Raw genomic sequence first — 20557 nt, forward strand, 5'->3', positions numbered from 1 at the left:
TGTTGCACAACTTGTTGATATATCTTCATAAGCTATATTTGTATCATTCTTGATTAGGATACATTATCTTTTAATTTTTATTATTTTTGACTTTTATTGCTTCATCTAGATTGTGAATTGTTATAATGTCTAATCTTATAAGACATTTTTATTTATTTTTCACTACTAAAAATAGTGCTAAGTAGATGTTCACCATTTTGTTAAAAAATCTTTATTTGACTATTGAAATTATAACTATTAAAAATCCTAGAATTTAACACATTTTTTATGTTTTTTTTTCCAGATTTAACTATAATTTAGATAGACAAAGTTATCCATCAGAGGAAAGGTCTCAGGGATTTGGGAACTTGGATCCATTACATTATATAAAATCAAAAGTATTTGATGAGGATTCTAAACAATTGAGGAAGTGGATCTTGGACCCAAGAAATAAACTACTTCAGCTATGGAATAGAATATTTCGTGTTGTTTCTTTATGTGCTCTAGTTCTAGATCCACTTTACTTATTTTTGCCCACATTTGATAACTTTGATGGTTGTATGCAAAGTAACATGAGGCTTAAGATTATTGTCACCATTTTGCGCTCAATCATAGACTTATTCTACATTTCAAATATGATAATAAAGTTTCAAATTGCATATGTTGCTCCAACCTCGCGAGTTCTTGGAAGTGGTGAACTTGTTGTTGATCCTACACAAATTGCAAAGAGATATTTGAAGAAAAATTTCTTATTAGAGCTTCTTGCATCATTACCAGTTCCCCAGGTATGATTTTGACCTTTTAATCATATTTATATTTCTTGTTAGATTATTTTTAGCACCATAAACAATGTAAATTTTAACCTAGATAAATTTTTGATGGATATATCTAAAGGAACTTATAATCGATATAGATATATATTTGAAATGCCAAACAATAGATATAATGATTTCATTCACAATATAAGAATGTATTTCATATGATCTTTCATGTGATGGAAAAAGAATTGAATTTTGATTAAAGAATTAATTTAATATTGTAAAAGAATTTGTCATATTTATGATCATCCATAGAAATTGTAACACTTCTTTGAGGATATTTACTAGAAATATATTAATTTAAATAGTTCTCACATTAGATTATTTCAATATCGCATTTAAAAAGTATGAAAAAGAAGTGAAAACTAAATGTGCTTTCTTAGATGATTATAGAATCAATATCATTAATAAATAATTTAAAAGTTGACTATTATTATTTTAGAAATATTATCCTTCTATGAATAAATTTATTTAGGATCTACAATTGATTATGTGCCTTATTTAGATTGAGTCAATTCAATAATTACGAATTAATGCACTAGGTTTAGACTTAACTCTACACAATGTGTTAAAATCCAATTAACAAATTAATGAAATATTAGGCATTTTCATATGATACAAATAAAAAATTGTGATTTAATTTATGCCTATCAATTTATGTTTTTGATAACCCTCTTTTAATATTATTTTTAATAAATCTATCTCTTTTCTCTTTAGGAATCATATATACCTTTTTTTTATCGCATTAGTATTTTGACCAATCAATCAAGGGAAATTCCCTCAATTACATTTGATTTGAAAATATTTTAATCATCCTCTCATGCATTGATTTATACATTAAAAATATAGATGAGTTATGAACAAAATATTATCGTATGAGAATCTTAGAGTTAATACAATGCAAACATATCAACCCCTAAAATATTTACAACCTAAATAAGAAAATATATCTACATAATATTATATAAATATAAATTATAAGAAAGAGGTTTCAAATATACATAGATCATCTTATGTAATAAATAGCTTTATAAATTATGGAAAATTTTTATTTATAGTACACTACCTTGGTTGTGCTCATCTTGTCAATATTTTAGGATCTTTTCTTGTATTAGGGGTGCCAATTTTTTGTGCTAAAGATTTGAAGTTTATATCTTTTCTAATTGACCCTCTTCTTTTCCATTTTTTTGTTGATATTGATTCTTGGATGAGATTATGTGTTCTTTTAGAGCTAGAGGTACACCAATTTGACAGTGTGGAGAAGTTGGTTAGTGCTGAAATTTTTAAGGGTGCTTTAATGTTTATGAGGTTTTTGATTTCCCTATTTTTACAAAATTTCCCTCTTCCTTTAGAAGCAATGTCTTATATTACTAGGGTTTGTTCTTCAAGAAATATACCTCTAAGTGGTCTATGGGATTCATGGTTGGAGTAGTTGAGTTTGTGGTGGGTGTTGGTTATTTTAAGAAAAGGGGCTTTGATGACCTCAACCTCTCTTTGCAATTTTTTTTCTCCAAGGATCCTCTCTTTCAAGTGAATCTTTCTCATGGTGTTAATGATTGGAGTAGTAGCCAAGTTGGGCCCTCTTTAGAGTGTTTATAGTTACTCATTATGGAGAAGTAGATTTCTACATGGATTGTATTTTTTATTTTTTTAGGGTGCTTTAATGATTCCATATCTTTTGGTTCTCCCTATTTCTTTATTGCTATCCTCCATCAGGAGGTGTTTCATCTTCTTATTTATTCCCAATGTGTTATTTAAGGCTTATTTTTAGGTGAAGTTGGAATTATTTATGTTAATGGGTGGTGGATTGCTTGTAATATTTACCATAAGGTGGGGAGATCAATTGATTACAACACTTCAAACATCCTTTGTAACTTTAGAGTCTCTCTTCATGTGAAAATAAGTTCTTATGTTTGAATCAACTCTTTGAGTGGATTTCCCTTATAAGCAGTTGATGTCTCTGTGATTGAAGTAGATTTTGTTGTTTGGAATTAAAATTATTTTGTTAGAGGGGATCGATGATCTCTTCCATGATAGCCTCCATTTTTATAGTCCCTATATTTTCTTGTGTTTATACCTCAAGGGGTTGTTGCCCATTCTTGGGGTGTCTTCTTGTTATGTGTTTCTAAATCCTAGTTAATAAGTGATTAGAGAACTTCAAGTCTTCAATTTTCTAGGGGACTAAGATAATCAATATCTATGCTTTCTCTCCCCATCCATAGGGCCTTAATCTATTGTGTGTGAAGGAACAAATTTATGTCTCTTTTTGACTAATCCTATTGAGGTGGTGCTATCTTCTATCAAGTGAAAGGTCAGTGTTGGTTTCAAGGTTGGTGGTTTCTATTCTTGGGTTGGCTTCTCTTTTTGGGATGTTGGTTTCCTATTTGAGCATGCATGGGAATATGAGGGTCTTATATTTTTCTTTTTACCTATGAACATTAATGATTTGAGTTCTTCCTTTCTCTTCCCTCTTTTTTGGAACCTATTTATTTTGTTGTAAAGTCATAACATCTCGGTACCTCACTGTTTATTGCTATTGAGGTGGGTCTATTATCTATGTTTGGTAGTGGGTGTTGGTGATGAGTCTAATGGAAGATATTTAAGAGTTAAGGAATTGGTTGCCAATATTTATAGTTTATATTTTGATGTTTTGGTTTTTACTATAGTTTGAGAGCCATGTCAAAACTCGAATATATGGTTTTGGGATCCTTCAACACTATTTACATATCTTTTTTGTTGAGATCAAATTTATGATTTAAGTCTTAGATAATTGAGAGAAGGGTCAATTAATCATCCACAGGTACTTGAAACACTTTTCCATAAACTTATCACTTTTTAATTTCAATCAACTACCTTGGTAAATAGATCAAATTTCACAAATATAACCAATTCAATCTTTCCAATAATAGTGTTAGCTTCATATAATGAGTATTAGAGTAAACTTCATATTTATATACCAAGATGCAACATGAAAAAAAATATGAAAAAAAATGCTACACAATCAATGTCCACACAATTTGACACAAGCATTTTAAGGTAGAAACCTTGTAAAGGGAACAAACAAACCACCCAGGAACTGGCAACCCAAAAAAATCACTTTTTTGAACTGAGCTCTATTAGGAGAAAAAAATGTTAAAGGTTACATATATATAGATCATCTATATCTTATTACTTCTCAATTTGAGTGGCCTTCTCTAAAGGAATTACAAACATCTAAGTGAATGTCACCATGAAAATGGATTTACAAATAAGACTATTAAGCTCACTTGGTTAAGAGATTTTTTGTGACAATGATTAGAGAGTAATAGTGAAAAAATTTGATCAAGAATCTAACTATTTTGTTGTTTTAAATCTCTATTTTTCTCATTCATTTTCCTCTATTTTTTTCTCTTTCTTCCTTCTAGTTGATCAACTCACATACACATCAAATTCACACTTCACTTGCTAGATCTCATTATAATTCTCTTGCTTAGTTTCACCTTCTATCTTCTTCTTCACAAATAACTTGATCAATAACAATGGATATCTTGTTCATACCTTAAATAGACAACTCAAATTGTTGCTTCACCAAATTCTCCTATTTTCCCCCACTTAATCACAATTGTTTGATCTTCATCAAACTAAGTTATATTGAATCTATAAATTAGGTATCATGCTTTCTCCTTGAACTTTGAGCTTCACATTTAATCATTAAGTCTCCTTCACCATATATTCTTTTAACTTATCCAACCATAGATATCATAAACAAATTTATCCTTATCTTAGAAATATCTCGATCATTCCATATTTTCATCAAATCTTGGCCTTTAATTGAATCTCCTTGAAATTGTTCTTCTTTCTCTTGCTTGGTTAATGCTACACTCTCTTGGCCAACACTAAGCTTGATTAAAAAATTTCTTTCTTTGTTAATATTGTGCATTCGTCATTCACATGACATAGACTGGTGGCTACTAGTTCTTCATTTACTGATCTTGCTATTTAGCTCTATGAAACTTATTGTTTATTTATCTTCTCACTTCATCACTACATAATTTTCTTATACACAATCTTAATACTTAATCACATCATCAAATAAACATTATACTATCAAATTCTTACTCATCAAGTTCACATTGAAACCTACATACTTATCAATACTTTATTCCATTATACTTTCTTCAAATCCTCTTCATCAATCAAACGATATGACACTCTACTAAATTAGCATATTGTCTTACAACTAAGGCTTGACATCAATGAAAAAATAACAACTGATATGACTCTTTCACATCCATTAAATCTTTAGGTTGTCTTCAACATTATCAATTGGGGCTAACATTAAGGTATGTGCCTTTTGAATTATTGGTATTCTGGATAGTGTTGGCTCTATGATTGCTTTCAGCTACTATGTTGTAATGTTCTATATTTTGTAGTGCTATGTCTAATTCAGGTTACATATTCCCCTCAAATCTATTTATAATGGGTTTCAGGATCCCATAAAAAAATTCCTTATTCAAAAAATAGCCATCTAGTCAATGGATTTCCTTCTAATTGATCTATCGAAAGTCATTTCTAGAGAATTTTGAAAGTGAGTTATAGAAAAAGCACCTACTTTTTATATATTTTCTAAACCCTAATACCTACCCATAACATTTTAATTCAATTTCCCCTTCTCCTAAATACTAAAGTGATATTTTGGTTTTTGGTTGTTTTAAAAGCTCACCAGTCATGCATATGGTAGTCTACTAATTTAGAAGTGAAGCTTATTAATTCAATGTATGGTCCCACTCCTCTAATTGCCTAATTTATCTTTGTGTACTCTAATTTTTCATTTATTTGAAGATTGAGGATATTATAAAATACCTTTTGAAATGTAATTTATATTTCATTCATGAACATGCTCTCCTAAGTATATGTATTTACTACATAATTTTATTTATATCTAGATTCATTTCATAACATTGTATGAGTTATTTCTTTATATTGATATAAATTGTATGCTCTGTAATGTTTAGAGGAGATTAGATGTATAATCTACTACATAATTAATCTAAAAATTAATGATATTACTCTTAAGTCTTTTTTATGGTACAAAGTCTACATGTTCTCATAGGAAGACCCATATAACATAATATTAAAGGATTTATGAAAGTGGATATTATTTGCAAATATGGGTGTCGTAAGGGTGAATATGGCACTTAATATTTTAAAAAATGTATGAATATGAAAATGAAGCTTGATAAATATGTATTTCTATTAAAATGTAGGGAAATAGTAGTCTGATATTATAGTTTAAACGTGAAAAATATGAACCATATCTAATTGTTTTGGCACTTAATATTTATTAAAATGCATGAATATGAAAATTAAGCTTGATAAATATGCATGTCTATTAAAATGTAGGGAAATAGTAGTATGATATTATAGTTTAAGAGTGAAAAATAGGAATCATATCTAAATTTTCTTTCATTCAAGAAAAATCAATTAGGCCTCTTCACTCCTCTAGGATAACTAAGTATTTGTTTTAATCAATGATAGTGATTGAACATTAGTAAGATACAAGAACTACGTAAAATAAAAAGAAGTAGACAAGATTCAACATTGAAAAAATGTTCTTTTAGATATATAGAGTATAAGTACAAATATGGAGATACAAAAAGGAACTTCTGACTAATATATGAACCTAAAACTATTGGACTAGTATGTCTAGTGCATTACTATTGGAGCCTCTTTCATCAAATAAAACTTTAGCTTCTAGATAATGATACTCTATATATTACTCTCTCTAACCATAAGTTTCCTTTAGGTGAGATAATTAGAATTCCATGAGTATAGATACTTCTTTTTTAAATCTAGTCTCCTAGTTTTATCTTTGTAATTTTGCAACCTTCATCTACATTCTTTGTAAAATACAAGAGAAATATGTTATTTATTACAAGCTCTCACCTAATTCAAAATATAGGCCAAAATTAATGTCAACTAGAGAAATGAAATATGTGAGTTAGATCACCCCTAGTAGGGTAGATGCTAGAAATCTTAAATTAAAGGATAAAGTGAAAAATGCTACATTTTTGTAAACTTCTTGCCTTAAAGCATTAAAAAATCTTGATATTTATTGATGCATTTATTCATAGATAAACACATTAAATATATCATGAATTTTGAACTGGTTCTTAACTATAGACCTCTCTTCAAACACATTGAATATACATGATTAGATTTCCTAGTTTGATTAATATGAGATTGATGGGGAGAGAGAAAAAATTACATTTTTAGTTTTAAATGTCAAAGATTATTTGCATTAGTGATAAATTTCTCGCTTCATATTTCCTAAATAGATAGAGGTTAAAATTTAGGATAAAAAGGCTAGGTTGGGTCACTAGGAACTATCTATGTCAAAAGAAGATTAGGGTTCTATGTGTCATAGTACTATATTTTAAGCCAAAACCAAGGCAAATGAACATGAAATTATACCAAATATTGATAATTGACCATGGAACATCCATAATTAGTTATGAACTAGGAATTAGGGATAAACATGAATATGAAACTAAAATAAATAAGAACTTTTAGAGGGGTACAATTTACTGCACTATGATGAACCCCAACCTTAATGATAGTGTGGCCCTATGCTCATATTAGTTGTAAAGAAAATGATATCCTATACATTATTTCACCAAGACATTAAAGATACAAGATAAAACTATGCCCCTATGAGCTAAGACCTTATTTGTCTAAAACATCAAGATAGTATGAGCAACATGATAAATATAAGTTAAAGATACACATGAAGCATACAACAACATATAAGGGCACAAAAGATCTTGGGATGTATTTTTACCATGATAAGCTTCATGTTATTAGAGTCAAACAAGTATAGAAATATGCATTATTCTTTTTGAGTCTCAATAAAGAAGATAAGAAAGAATGATATATAATTTATATATGATACGATAATAAAGAGGAACTAAAATTACAATAAAAAATGACCATATAATATGCATAAAAAGTATTTTATGGGTCAACATGAAAGATACCAAAAATATCTCAACACTTTTCATCACCTCCAAGTAGACAACTTAAAAATAGATTTACAACATAAACATACAAATAGAGAAATATCAAAACAAGGTTGGTCTATTTGTATTCTTGTGCCTATAATCATTGAATGAGATATTAAAAATAAAAATAGATACTATTGTTGGAATAACCACCATCCTTCCCCTTCGGGATTTGTGACATGGCTTAATCGCCTCCTATGTTCTATAAGTCTAGTGGTTGTACTAGGCATCAACATATCAATCTTTTGGTGCAACAAAAACTCTAGCTTGTAACAAGTGGTATCAGAGCTTGGTCATAGGTCTAAATCTGCTCTAGTAATGTTGAGGGGGTAATTGTTGGACTAACTGCCAACCTTCCCCTTTGGGATTCATGACATGGCTTAACTGCCTTCTATGGTCTATAAGTCTAGTGGTTGTATCAAACATTAATAGATTAATCTTTTGGTGCAATAAAAACTCTAGCTTGTAACAACTATGTACAATAATATGGGAGAACACACTACATGTAATCTGAGCATACACACAAGATTGTATTAGCCTAATTAGTTATTCTAGAAAATTGTATGGCTCTAAAAAGTGCCCAATTCCATGAATGAGATAACAAGAATAAAGTCAAAGGAGCTATAAATAGTAAAAATGATGAATCTATGTCTAGTGTTAAACATATACCATTATCTAATGATAAATTACAATGTATGTCATTAGGAACTAGAGTTTATACATTTGAAAATATGGAAGATTGATAATGATTAGCATTGCCAATATCCTTAATTATATCATAAAAATAATCATCTAAATTAATCATAATTGAATTCTTGATAAATTAAGGAGAGGGAGAACCATCTTGAATTTAAAACTTTAAGTTTTGGTAAGGTTTTTCAATGTAAGGTAGCTCCCTAGGTGTGGAGGATAAAAAGTAAGCATAGGAGGGCATGATCAAATCAACATTCAACTACTTAAAGAAGAATCACTTTAATAATAAATCTCATGAGATTTGGAATAACATCTCCATCAATGTTCCCTTACACTCTATATGATTTAGTTAGTCATGACTTGAAGAATTTCTATATGAAGGTTAGGGATTAAGATTAAGTCCCTTTCCTCCTTTTCTCTATGAATTTACAAGGGAAGATAAAGAACCACTATAGTTGGAGAGATAAAATATGTTGGTAATTTAATCTTCATCCATTATGAAATTTTATTGACAGAAAATGCAAAACATATAGGAGGAATATACAGATTAGTTAGGATTTTTATGGTGTTGGAAGAGATGTTTCTATTTTTGTAGATGATGAAGGATTATTATGAGTACTTGTAAATTGAGAACTTGAAGGATATCATAGGAGTAGTTAAAATATTCTACTATCCTTGAAATATTGATAGGAAATTAATATAATATATATTAACAAGGTTTGAGTGGTTGAGGATTTTGATGCCAAAATATATCAAGGGTAATGTTAGCATGGTAGGATTATTGGGATGTGGAGCCTAAGCAGACTTGGAGGTTTATTTGGCATAGTTTCCCCTTAGATTATTTCTACAATGGTTTGGGGGTAGCATCCCTAAGACAGGGTCAAGGGGTAGTGCCCCAAGTGCACTCCTTGTCACAGTATAGGGTGGGGTCGAAGGGGCAAGAGTTTTGGGGCAACACCCCCAAAGCCAAAAATGACCCACTATTGTAAAGGGCGGCGGCTGTTACTTTTATATTGGACAAATTATTCTAGTCCTAATTTTGTAAATGGCAAAAGCTTGTATAAAATGTGGTTTAGGGATTTCCTTAATGGTTGGTGATATTGAAGCTTCTTGTGACAATATTGAGATGTAAGGGGTTGCAGATTGTAATCACTAGATAATAATAATATTGGACTTGTTGTTGGTTTATGTAGCCTAGGGATTGGGTGAACCATGCTAAATATTTGTATCTTGTGTTCTCTTCTATATTATTTATTACTTTATGATATTAGTTATATTTGCATGTAACTGTTATTTTTGTCTTAGTAACTCTATTTCATAACTAGACCCTTTCACTCAATTTGTAATGTCTCTTTGTGACCAATGATTTTTAGCTATATTTTATAACTAGACCATTCTACTCAATTTGTAAATGTCTCTTTGTCACCACTCCTTTTTTTACAAAATTATAATATTTTCTTTATATTAATACAAATGTGTGTGTGTGTGTGTGTGTGTGTGTGTGTGTGTGTGTGTGTGTGTGTGTGTGTGTGTGTGTGTGTAGTATTGTTAAAATTGATTCCTTAAAGGTTCCATAATCCTAACATTTTTATCATTTGATGTTGCTGATTTTAAACCCATGACTTCATTTCTATGGTAAAAAAATGATAGGTTCACCTTAACACCTTTTTAGGATCTTATCTTTCAGTTTGAATCATCAAATAAGAAATGCATGCTTGTAGTTGGTGTTTATTTATCCAAATGATTTCGACTTACTCATCATTGTAATGGTTTTCCTTGAAACATAATTAGCATAATTAGTACAGTTTCAAAAAATTGTTCATTTGTTGTTGGATAATTTTAGTTGGTGTTGACTCCAAGAAGGTTTTTTTTTTTCAGGTTGTCATTTGGTTCATAATACCAAGAAGATCAAATGTTGATCATACCCAAAATGGCCTACTTTTGATTGCCCTTTTCCAAATTTTCCCAAGGATGTATTTAATCTTTCCTTTGACATCCGAAATTGCTAAAGTGAGTGGAGCTATTATTGAGAGCCCATGGATTGGATCTCTATACAACTTAATTCTTTACTACATGGCATCTCATGTAAGCCTTTTCAAAATTTCCCTTCTTACTTTTATGAATAGATATCAAGTTTTCATATTCTATTTATTTACCAATCATGAAAAAAAAAAAATATAAGGTGGTTGTTTCCTTCTTTATTTTATTAATATTTTTATTTCACTATAAACTATGATTTTCTATATTTTGTAATATTGTTTTGATGAGTATTAAATATTTTTTAATTTTATATTTTTAAATATCTTTTATATAAATTTTATTTAAAATAGAGATATACTAGAAAGTATTGATTTTTTCTTTTTAAATTTAACTGTATTTTAGATTATATTTTATTATTTTATAGAATATTGATAATTTATAACTGTTAGATTGGTCAATGTGTTATTCTTTTTGTTCTTCTTCATTATAATTATAGATCATAAAATATGATTCTAAATGTTAATGTAAACTTTCCAAGATTGAAATTATCAATCATCATTAGAATGTGATGATTGTAAAATTGTTTCAATCAAAATAATGAACTAAAAACATATAGAAAATTAATAGTTTTTGGAAAATATAGGAACTATGAATCCTCTCATTTATATATTACAGATTATGGGCTCTACTTGGTATCTTTTGGCCATTGAACGTGGAAACACATGTTGGGAGTACGCATGTGGAGATGACAGTGCATCAAATTGCACACTTGACTTTTTAGACTGCAAAAGTTTAACAAATGAGTTGAGCTCTGCTCGTGAACAATGGATGAACAGCACGCAAGTATTCAGCTATTGCAATGCAACAAATACCTCCAACATTTTTGCTTATGGAATTTATTCCTTCGCTTGGAACACTGGGATTACATCTTCAAGTTTTCTTAGCAAGTACACCTATGCTGTTTGGTGGGGCTTTCTGAATCTCAGGTAAACTGTCTTCAACATAGTTCTCAGATTCATAGTTTCTTTTCTAATGATAGAATGAGAAAGTTTGTTATTCATAGGAAGTACTTGCTTTAATTAGTATTACTTTTAATTTTAATAAAAAAGATTAATTGTAATTTTATTATATAATTATTATATGTATTAAAAATATTAGTTTTTACAAGGAATACAAAGTATAATACAAATATATATGATATAAGTAAAATAATGATTTTATTGTTTAGTATATAATATTTTTTCAATTATAAAGTTAATAAAAGAAAATAAAAAATAATTATTTAATTAATTAATGTCAATAACAGAATGGGGAGTGGGATGGTGTGCATGTTAATGTTAAAATCTATTTTTTTAGGTTAAATTTGACAACCATCTACATTTCAAAAATTTAAATCCTATTATAAATATTTTATACTTTTAAAAACAATTTAATAAATACCATATAAAATATTCATTTAAATTATAATATTTAGAGATATAAATCATCCATTTTTTTAGAAATTAAAATATATAAGTTTAAGTTAGTAAAAAAACTAAATAATTGGATATGAGAAAATAAATGATTTTAGATGTAGTAAATTAAATTATAATTATTTTGTAGTAGATACCTATCGACATTTCTTTAGATTGATTTATTTAAGATATCTATACTAATTAATGTGGATAGGCATTCTATGGGTGGAGTGGGATGGTGTGAGCATGTCAATGTTAACTTTTATTCTTCTAGGTTAAATTTGATAACCATCTACATGTCAAAAGTTTAATCTTAACAAATATACTTTTAAAAATAATTTAATAAATACCACATAAAATATTTGTTTAAATTACAATATTTGGATATCATTCTTTTTTTAGAAATTAAAATAAAAACTTAAATTAGTAAAAAACTAAATAAATAGAGATAAATGAAATATATAATTCTAGATGTAATAAATTAAATTATAATTATTTTGTAGTGGATATTTATTGGCATTTCTTTAGATAGATTTATTTAAGATATCTATGCTATATGAAATTTCTAAATATAATTGTTAATTTAAACATTTATGAAATATGGTTTTACAATTTTTAATTTTATAAAAATAAAAATAAAAAATTCATTCATTCAAAAATAAAAATTGAATTCAATAATAACATATTTACATAATAGACAATTTGTGTTCCAAGTTAAAAATTGACCATGTTTGTTTTAGAAAATGTAATATTTATGATAAAAGATAAATATATTATAATTTAATTGGTCAACTAAGTTAAAATGGGAAAGTAAAAAACTAACAGATTTTTATTTTAGTTATACTTTGAAAAACATAAAAGTATTAGTTTATAGTGAAACAAAATTTTCTCTTTTTTATTGATAGGTGGAGGAAGGAGGAAATAAAGTTTAAGGGTGTAGGACTAATGGTCTCTTTTTTATGCAACAGGATAAGAACAATGGTGCTATTGTATACTTACATCATCCTATGTAAATATAAGTGATCCATAAGTGTGTAGACATGATGTTTGGCCTTGAAAGTATAAAAAAGAAAATAAATGGGTTAAGTTTATAAAAAAAAAAACTACTACTTCATGTTAGACATAGGAGAGCCCTTATCACCTCAAAAAAAAATTTAGGCAGGATTTTCAGTAGGCTTCCAATTAATGAGAACATTATCTATAGTATTTCCTTTAAGACAACAACTAATGTTGAGTTGGAGAGGTGACATATGGAATATGATGAAACTTGTTAGTGTTTGGTTATCTAGTGTCCCACCATAGAGATGAAAAATATCATCCTCTATGGGAAGTTGACTCTAAGAGGTCCTAAGGAGCAATATCACAAGGGTTGTGTTCTCCATGACTATCTTGTCCCAAAGAATGGCTATAGCCACATCAACACCAACTAAGATGAGTAGCGTATGGGTCCTAGTAACTAAATCATTGAGTATTCTTTGAGAGGGGTCCTACCGAAAATAACCACTAAAAGTAAACATTCTCGGAAATGTACTCTTGGGTACTATCTTAGAATATATATATATCCTAATTTATACCTAGGGTAAAAAGTTAAATTCATTTAGATGTAGTTGTCATGGGGTCATTATCAAACCTTTAACTTCACTAGTACTAGATAGAAATGAATGATCAAAGCTTGAGGGTCATTATCAAACCTTTAACTTCACTAGTACTAGACAGAAATGAATGATGAAAGGTTGAGGCTATTCAAATTGAACAAAAAAATTAATAAGCTTAATCACAAAAATATTTTACAATAGATACATATAAAAGGATAGAACTCCCTCTTTTCCAAGCAATATAACATTAAATAAATGCATCCAAGAAAACCTTGTAAATTAAGAACCAAATCCTTCACATTTTTAGTTTTAGTATGTAAAGAAATATAAAACCTCTCATATTAATTTATAATCAACTAAGTTAATCCCAAGTGAGAACCAGCTTTTAGGGTTTCATTGTCCCATATATTTTGATTAATTTAAACTAAGTGCTTTGTATTTGCAGTTCCTTGGGGCAAAATCTTGCAACAAGCATTTTCGGTGGGGAGAACATATTTGCAATCATTGATGGCACATTGGGTCTAATATTATTTGCATATGTTCTTGCAAATTTGCAGGTTAAGCCAGTTTCTCTATCCTTGACATGTTTTTGCATTGAACGTGTTAAATGAGGATACTTGAATGTGTTTTTTCGCTCTCTCCTGCAGACATTGTTGATGTCTCTAAAAGTTAGCGTTGAAGAGTGGAGAGTTCATAGAAATGATGCTGAGGATTTCATGGAACATCGAAAACTACCTCAAGATCTTCGAGAACGTATTCGGCGCTATGATCAGTACAGATGGGTTGCTACTAGAGGAGTTGATGAGGAGACCATTATGCGGAGCTTGCCCATGGACCTTAGACGAGATATAAAGCGTCACCTCTGTCTCAATCTTATACTCCAGGTAAGATTTGAAAAATGGATTCATAAATAATAATCTCAAGTATTGAAAAGTAATTGAAACATAATTTGTTTAAGCGATTTATTTGAAACTAAGTTTGATTTCAGATGAATCCTTTAAGAAAGTGCAAGCTTACAGTGTTTTGTGTAATCGTGTTTGTCGTAGAGAGGGGCCAATAATTGGGCGAGGTCTAATTGTTAGCATAGTATACTCGCAGTTCATAGTGATGTCTAAGATGTTTCTTTTAGATTATATATATATATATATATATATATATATATATATATATGGGGATCAAATTCTATGATCAGCTTTTAGAGCAGATAGTTAGGAAAGTCAATTGATGATGAATCTTAGAATTTGATTCTAAATGTTGTTAATAATTAATCCATCTATAATCAAATTCATAGAAATCTTCACAGTTTATAGTTTATATTGATGACAAGATTTTGCTTCTAGAATTGATTACGCATGTTTCTTTGTTGTCAAACTCTATGATCCATACTTAGAGATAGATAGATAAAAGAGTCAATTGATGATAGATCCTAAAATTTGATCCTAATTGTTGGTATGAATGAAAAAACATACATAATCTATTATTAGTTTGTTTTCTGAATTTGATTGTATGAACAATTTTTATCAGCAACTTTTCCCATCACACCACATGATCCATAATCAGGATACAAATGCAAAAGAAGAGAAGGAGAAAGGAGTAGAAATGTGATCTATCTATCTCCTTTCTTCTTCTCCTCTTTTGCATTTGCATCCTGATGATGGATCACGTAGTTGATGATAAAAATTGTTCACACAAACAAATCTAGAAAACAAACTAATGATAATGATTGATTGTGGAAATCTGATAGCTCTAACACATAATCTAATCCAGAGACAAAATCTTCTAGTCTATAAAATTAAAATGTAAATTTTTTGAAACACCGTGATTTCTTTTTTAAATTGAGTGGTTCCAATCACTTATAATGGTTCATTGTACATGTTTTTTTCTTCTAGATTTGACTAGATGCTACCAATATTTTGAATCAAACTCTTGATCAGTTGTCAGAAAGGATAATTTAAAAAGAGAACTGATAATGAATCAAAAATTTAGATAAAAGAATCCATAATGAATCATAGAATTTGATTGGAAACAGTGACAACAAAGAAAATATTTATGGGAAAATTTTAAAAGTAAAGCCAAACAGAGTCTACAGAATTAGGAACACTCTATTTGCTTTTTTTCTATCACTCATAATGATTCCATTCTGTTTTCTTTTTGTTTTAAGAATCTTCTGAGTTTGCTGTGTCTTCTTTCTTGACACTCTACTTTCTGATACTAAATCACTATGTATAATTTGAACTAGTTGTAATTATTATTCATGTAGACTCTCTGATACATGCAGGTCCCTCTTTTCTCACAAATGGACGATCAGCTGATTGATGCCATTTTGGAAACCCTAACACCTGCCCTAAGCACCGAAGGAGCGTACATTGTACGTGAAGGAGACCCGGTGACTGAAATGTTCTTCATAATCCGTGGATACATAGACAGCACAACAACAGACGGAGGCAGAGCGGGCTTCTTCAACTCAATCACATTGGGCCCCGGTGACTTCTGTGGCGAAGAACTCCTCAGCTGGGCGCTGTTTGCACAACCCACTTCAACCCTCCCATCTTCAACCAGAACACTGAAAGCCCTGGTTGAAGTTGAGGCATTTGCACTGCGAGCTGAAGACCTCAGTTTTGTTGCAAACCAATTCAAGCGGCTGCACAGCAAGAAGCTGAAGCATGCGTTTCGGTACCATTCGAACCAGTGGAGAAAGTGGGCTGCCTGTTTTATTCAAGCTGCCTGGCGGCGTTTCAAGAGAAGAAAGTTGGCAGAAGAGCTTTTTGAGAAAGAGAGCTGCTGTTCTTCCCAAAACCAGCAAGATTTTGAATCTTGTCGCTCTTTTGCTGCATCAGCAGAATATGAATCATTTCGCTCTTGTGGTACCCAGATCAGCAATATGGTGGGAACTTCGCAGAATGACTCACATACAATGGCGGGGATTCTTAAGACGTGGACTATGGCAATTCAGGATTCAAAAGATGAATTCCCCAACTTGCAGAAGCCCGAGGACCCCAATTTCTCTTTCCAAGCTGAGCAGGATGAGCTGATTCCGGAGTCAGTTTGAGTCAAGACATTCATTTACTTTTCATTTATAGGGTAAAGCATATAATTGAAGTGTTCCAGAGTCTTTTTGTAGAATATAGGGGAAAAAAATTTAAATATCATAATTAGAAAGAAAAATGGATAATATGATTGTACTGATTATTCAATTAGTTTCACCATTTGAATTTGTGTTATAGGAGTTCTTTTTAGGAGAGTTCTCCATATTGCCCATTTCTTGGCTACAAACAAAAGAACTTTAATATCATATATTATGAAAAATTTAAACATTACAACATCTACATTTCATCAAGATTTTAAAATATTAATTATCTCAATTCTAAATCTATGTTTTAAAAAGAACTCTTTTTCAAGAAATCCTTTCTACAATCTCACTTTAAATAAAATTTAGATTTTAAAATTAGAATAAATGATCAACTAATCTTTGTTAAAATAGTTAAATAAAATCAATGCTTTATATCACTAAATAATCAACTTTAAATAAAAAAATTATTTCTTATAAAGTACAATATATAACATAGTTGTAATAATCTATTTATATAAGTATAAAATATGGCAATGTTAGTTCCTATTAAATTCTTACGCTATAAAATATAAGGCAAGTACTCACCACTATGTGTTATTTTTGAAAAATCTTTTGAATTTTGAGATTGTTTTTTCTTTTTTATATTGATTGGATTGTATAGTTAGTTATCTTGTCAAGTGGGCTCTTAGCTTTCTTAATTTATGGCAGATAAAATTTTAAATGCTGTTAATATAATTTTTTAATACTCAACAGTCATGGAAGGTGAAATTAATAGTAACTTGTGAGTAAAGCTCTACAACTTTCCTGCCTGATACTACCACATCCCTGGTTCTTCAACTAGTCCTTTGCACTAAATCCCAAAATGCCTAGGAGTTTCATTCTATAGTGATCCTTGGCTTGATGAAACCATGTAATGTTCCTAAAGATTGTGCCTATTTGGGGGCCCACCCTTTGAAGGGTCCCATGATGGTTGTGGACATAAAAATTCCAAAATTTCAAACTAGCTAAAGGTTGTTGTTGGATCCAAGACTTATGTGGACTCTGGAGAGGAAACCGTATTTACCTTAGGGGTTACAAGTCCAGAGATATCACTCCCAGATTTTGTGGTTAATTTGATTTCCTTAGGACTATCCTTGTATCTCATTGGAAAGTTTGTCTTGTTCTAATATATGGTGGAAATGGTCAAAAAATAGTGCTCCACTAGGTGGAAACCCTCTAGATCGGTGATTGTTTTAGCGATGGCAGGCACCCTTTTCTTGTTTAGTTTCACTACTAAAACAAACTGAGAATCAGTCATGGCGGGGTCTTGGTACTTTGTAAAATATCTATTGATGATCATGAAATGGAAATTGGGTCTTAGCCTTGAGCTTAACCTATAGAAATTTGTGCTAGTTTATTCATAAGATTACCCGGACTCCCCTTGGAGTTTTGGGATGAATTAGTGTTTAGATGGATTGGAAACTCTTTTAGACATTTCATCAAAGTGGACATAACAATAAGCTCCAACACTAAGTTGGGATTTGCTAGGTTTTGTGTGAATGTGGGAATGAACAAACTGTTACCGACTACAGTGGATTTAAAATCAAAATGGGGTACCTGGTAGCAATAGATCATATACGAGAATGTTGCACCTATCTGCCAATGATGCAACATGTTTGGTCACTTGATTGTAGAATTTAAAAGGAGTGATAAACTCAAGGATAAAGTCTTCTCACCTAGTATGGTGGTGGTAGAAAGTTTAGAAACTACAAAAATGATAAAATAGACCATACCCCCAGGGAACACGGAGCTAAGAAGATCGATGGACTCAAGCAAGTGCTATGTCCTTAATATTGGTTTATATAGGGTAATGAATAGTCTACTTGTGGCTATCTTAATCCTTAATTAAGTCATGTTATCATTATGATATTATTAATTAGGTAGTCAGGTTGGGCTAGGTGTTATATAGGGTTGTGTCTATTCAACCTAAGCATAATTAGGTATATATAGGAGGTTGTGAGTCTTATTTCATCATCATATTGTGAAGTGTGTTCTCATTGGAGATATTTGGAGGTTGCCCCCTCGAAGTGGCCTATTAATCTTAGTTATTATCAAGTATTTATATAATATTTTATATTATTTCTTCTATTGTGCAAGTTATTTCATTACAAGTGGTATCAAAGCATGATCTTTGCACCAGAGAGGCAAAATTTTTTTCTCAACATTGGGGCGATGTTGGGAAGATCATAACTTTCAGATTTCAGCGAACTTTTCAAAGATTTTTAAAGGGTTTTTGAAGACCATATCAAAGAAGATATAGTACAAAATTTTAAGGAATTGGAGCAAATTTGAGAAAATTATTGCAAAATTACTATTTCTACATAATTTATTGAGATCTTCAATCTCTTGCATCCTGCCGAATTGGAGTATAACTTGTATTGGGTTTTTCAATACATAGGAGAGGAGCCTAAATTCAAAGCTTGGAGAAATTGAAAAACAAAAATAAGCAAGATATTGGAAAATTAGGAAAATTCTTTCTCAAGGTAGAAAATTTGCAAAAAAAAAAATTAAAAATTGAGATTTTTTTTCGAGGAAGGGTATCTTGGCCTTAGTAAGTTATAGTAAAAAATAAATAAATCAGAGAATTTACATTTGATTTGTGTGGTTTATTTCAAAAATATTGGTTTCCATCATGACAGGGCCTTCAACAAGAGGCAAAAAGAATGCTACAACACCGGGGAAATCCTCTGATCAAGATTGGGAAGCAATAGAGGCCCATAGTAATCTCAATGAGGAAATTAGTAAGTTCAAGAAAAAGGTTAAGAGGGATATGTGTGACCTACGGGGAGATATATCAAATATATGAAGCATGTTAAGCACCTATATGAATGAAACAAGGAAGGAGCTCTCAAGAAATCAAGGTGAAACCTTCAAGTCAACTAATAATGACACAAATTTTATTAATCCTACGGGATCTAGGATACCTTTTTCCAAAGGTGGATATGCTCAAATTTGAATACAAGAATCTTCTAACATGGATAAATCAAATGGAGAATTTTTTTGAAGTACATCAAATCCCATATGAACAAAAGGTTACAATGGCTTCCTTATATCTAAAACCTGATCAATTCATTTGGTATCATTGGCTATGTACTCATAGGAGGAAAAAGGGTGTCACTGTATCAAGGTCAATTTTTATAGAAGAACTCCAAGCAAAATATAGCAATAGTGTAACAAAAAATTTCTTTAGCCAACTTGCTAAGCTTCAACAAATAGGATCAGTAAAGGATTATACTCAAAAATTCCAAAATCTATCCTTAAGAGTGGATACAATAATAGAGGAGAAATTGAATGATTTATTCTTGGGTGGTCTTAAGGATCACATTCAACATGAGGTATGCATGTTTTGTCCCAACTCAGTAAATGAGTCTTTTATATTTGCACACAGGGTAGAGGAGAAGTTCTTGATTCCTAGAAAGCAAGGGGCTAATGTGACAAGAGAAAAAGGATATTCAACACCTTCTCTTCCTCAACCCACTAGGTTAACTCCACAACAAATTGAGGAGAAAAGAGCAAAAGGGTTGTGTTTCAATTGTGATAGCAAATATAGTCAAGGACATAAATGTAGTGAAAATAAATTATTCTATATTGAAGTTCCAAGTGAGGAAGAAGAGGATGAGCCCATATTGGAGGAGGATAGGGAGTCAAGTGAGGAATCACATTATTCTCAACCAATCATTTCTTTTCATGTACTTTCAAGTTTTAGTGCACCACAAACTCTCAAGGTAGTGGGTTTCTTAAAGAAGTAGAAAGTAAGAGTGTTGATTGATTCAGGTAGTACTCATAATTTCATCGACAAAAAGTTGCTAACTCTTCTAAATTGTTTTATATATCTAGCCCTAGAGTTTCAGGTCTTGATTATAGATGGGAGCATAATTAGTTGTTCAAG

General features: G+C 30.3%; 1 protein-coding gene across 1 annotated transcript in view; it reads left to right on the forward strand.

Annotated features, from left to right (window-relative positions):
* LOC149559172 (protein CNGC15b-like) overlaps positions 1–16608 on the forward strand; it is a 201371-nt gene extending 184763 nt beyond the window's left edge. Inside the window, exons 3-8 of the mRNA XM_089831278.1 lie at positions 284–764; positions 10409–10615; positions 11186–11496; positions 14005–14116; positions 14207–14443; positions 15838–16608. Of these exons, the coding sequence (XP_089687404.1) occupies positions 284–764; positions 10409–10615; positions 11186–11496; positions 14005–14116; positions 14207–14443; positions 15838–16608 (2119 nt within the window). The remainder of the gene's footprint in view (positions 1–283; positions 765–10408; positions 10616–11185; positions 11497–14004; positions 14117–14206; positions 14444–15837) is intronic.
* Positions 16609–20557: the final 3949 nt, after the last annotated feature.

Source organism: Cupressus sempervirens, chromosome 5 (genome assembly GCF_028749045.1).
Source record: "Cupressus sempervirens isolate cs-2001-9-10 chromosome 5, ASM2874904v1, whole genome shotgun sequence".
Classification (NCBI taxonomy): domain Eukaryota; kingdom Viridiplantae; phylum Streptophyta; class Pinopsida; order Cupressales; family Cupressaceae; genus Cupressus; species Cupressus sempervirens.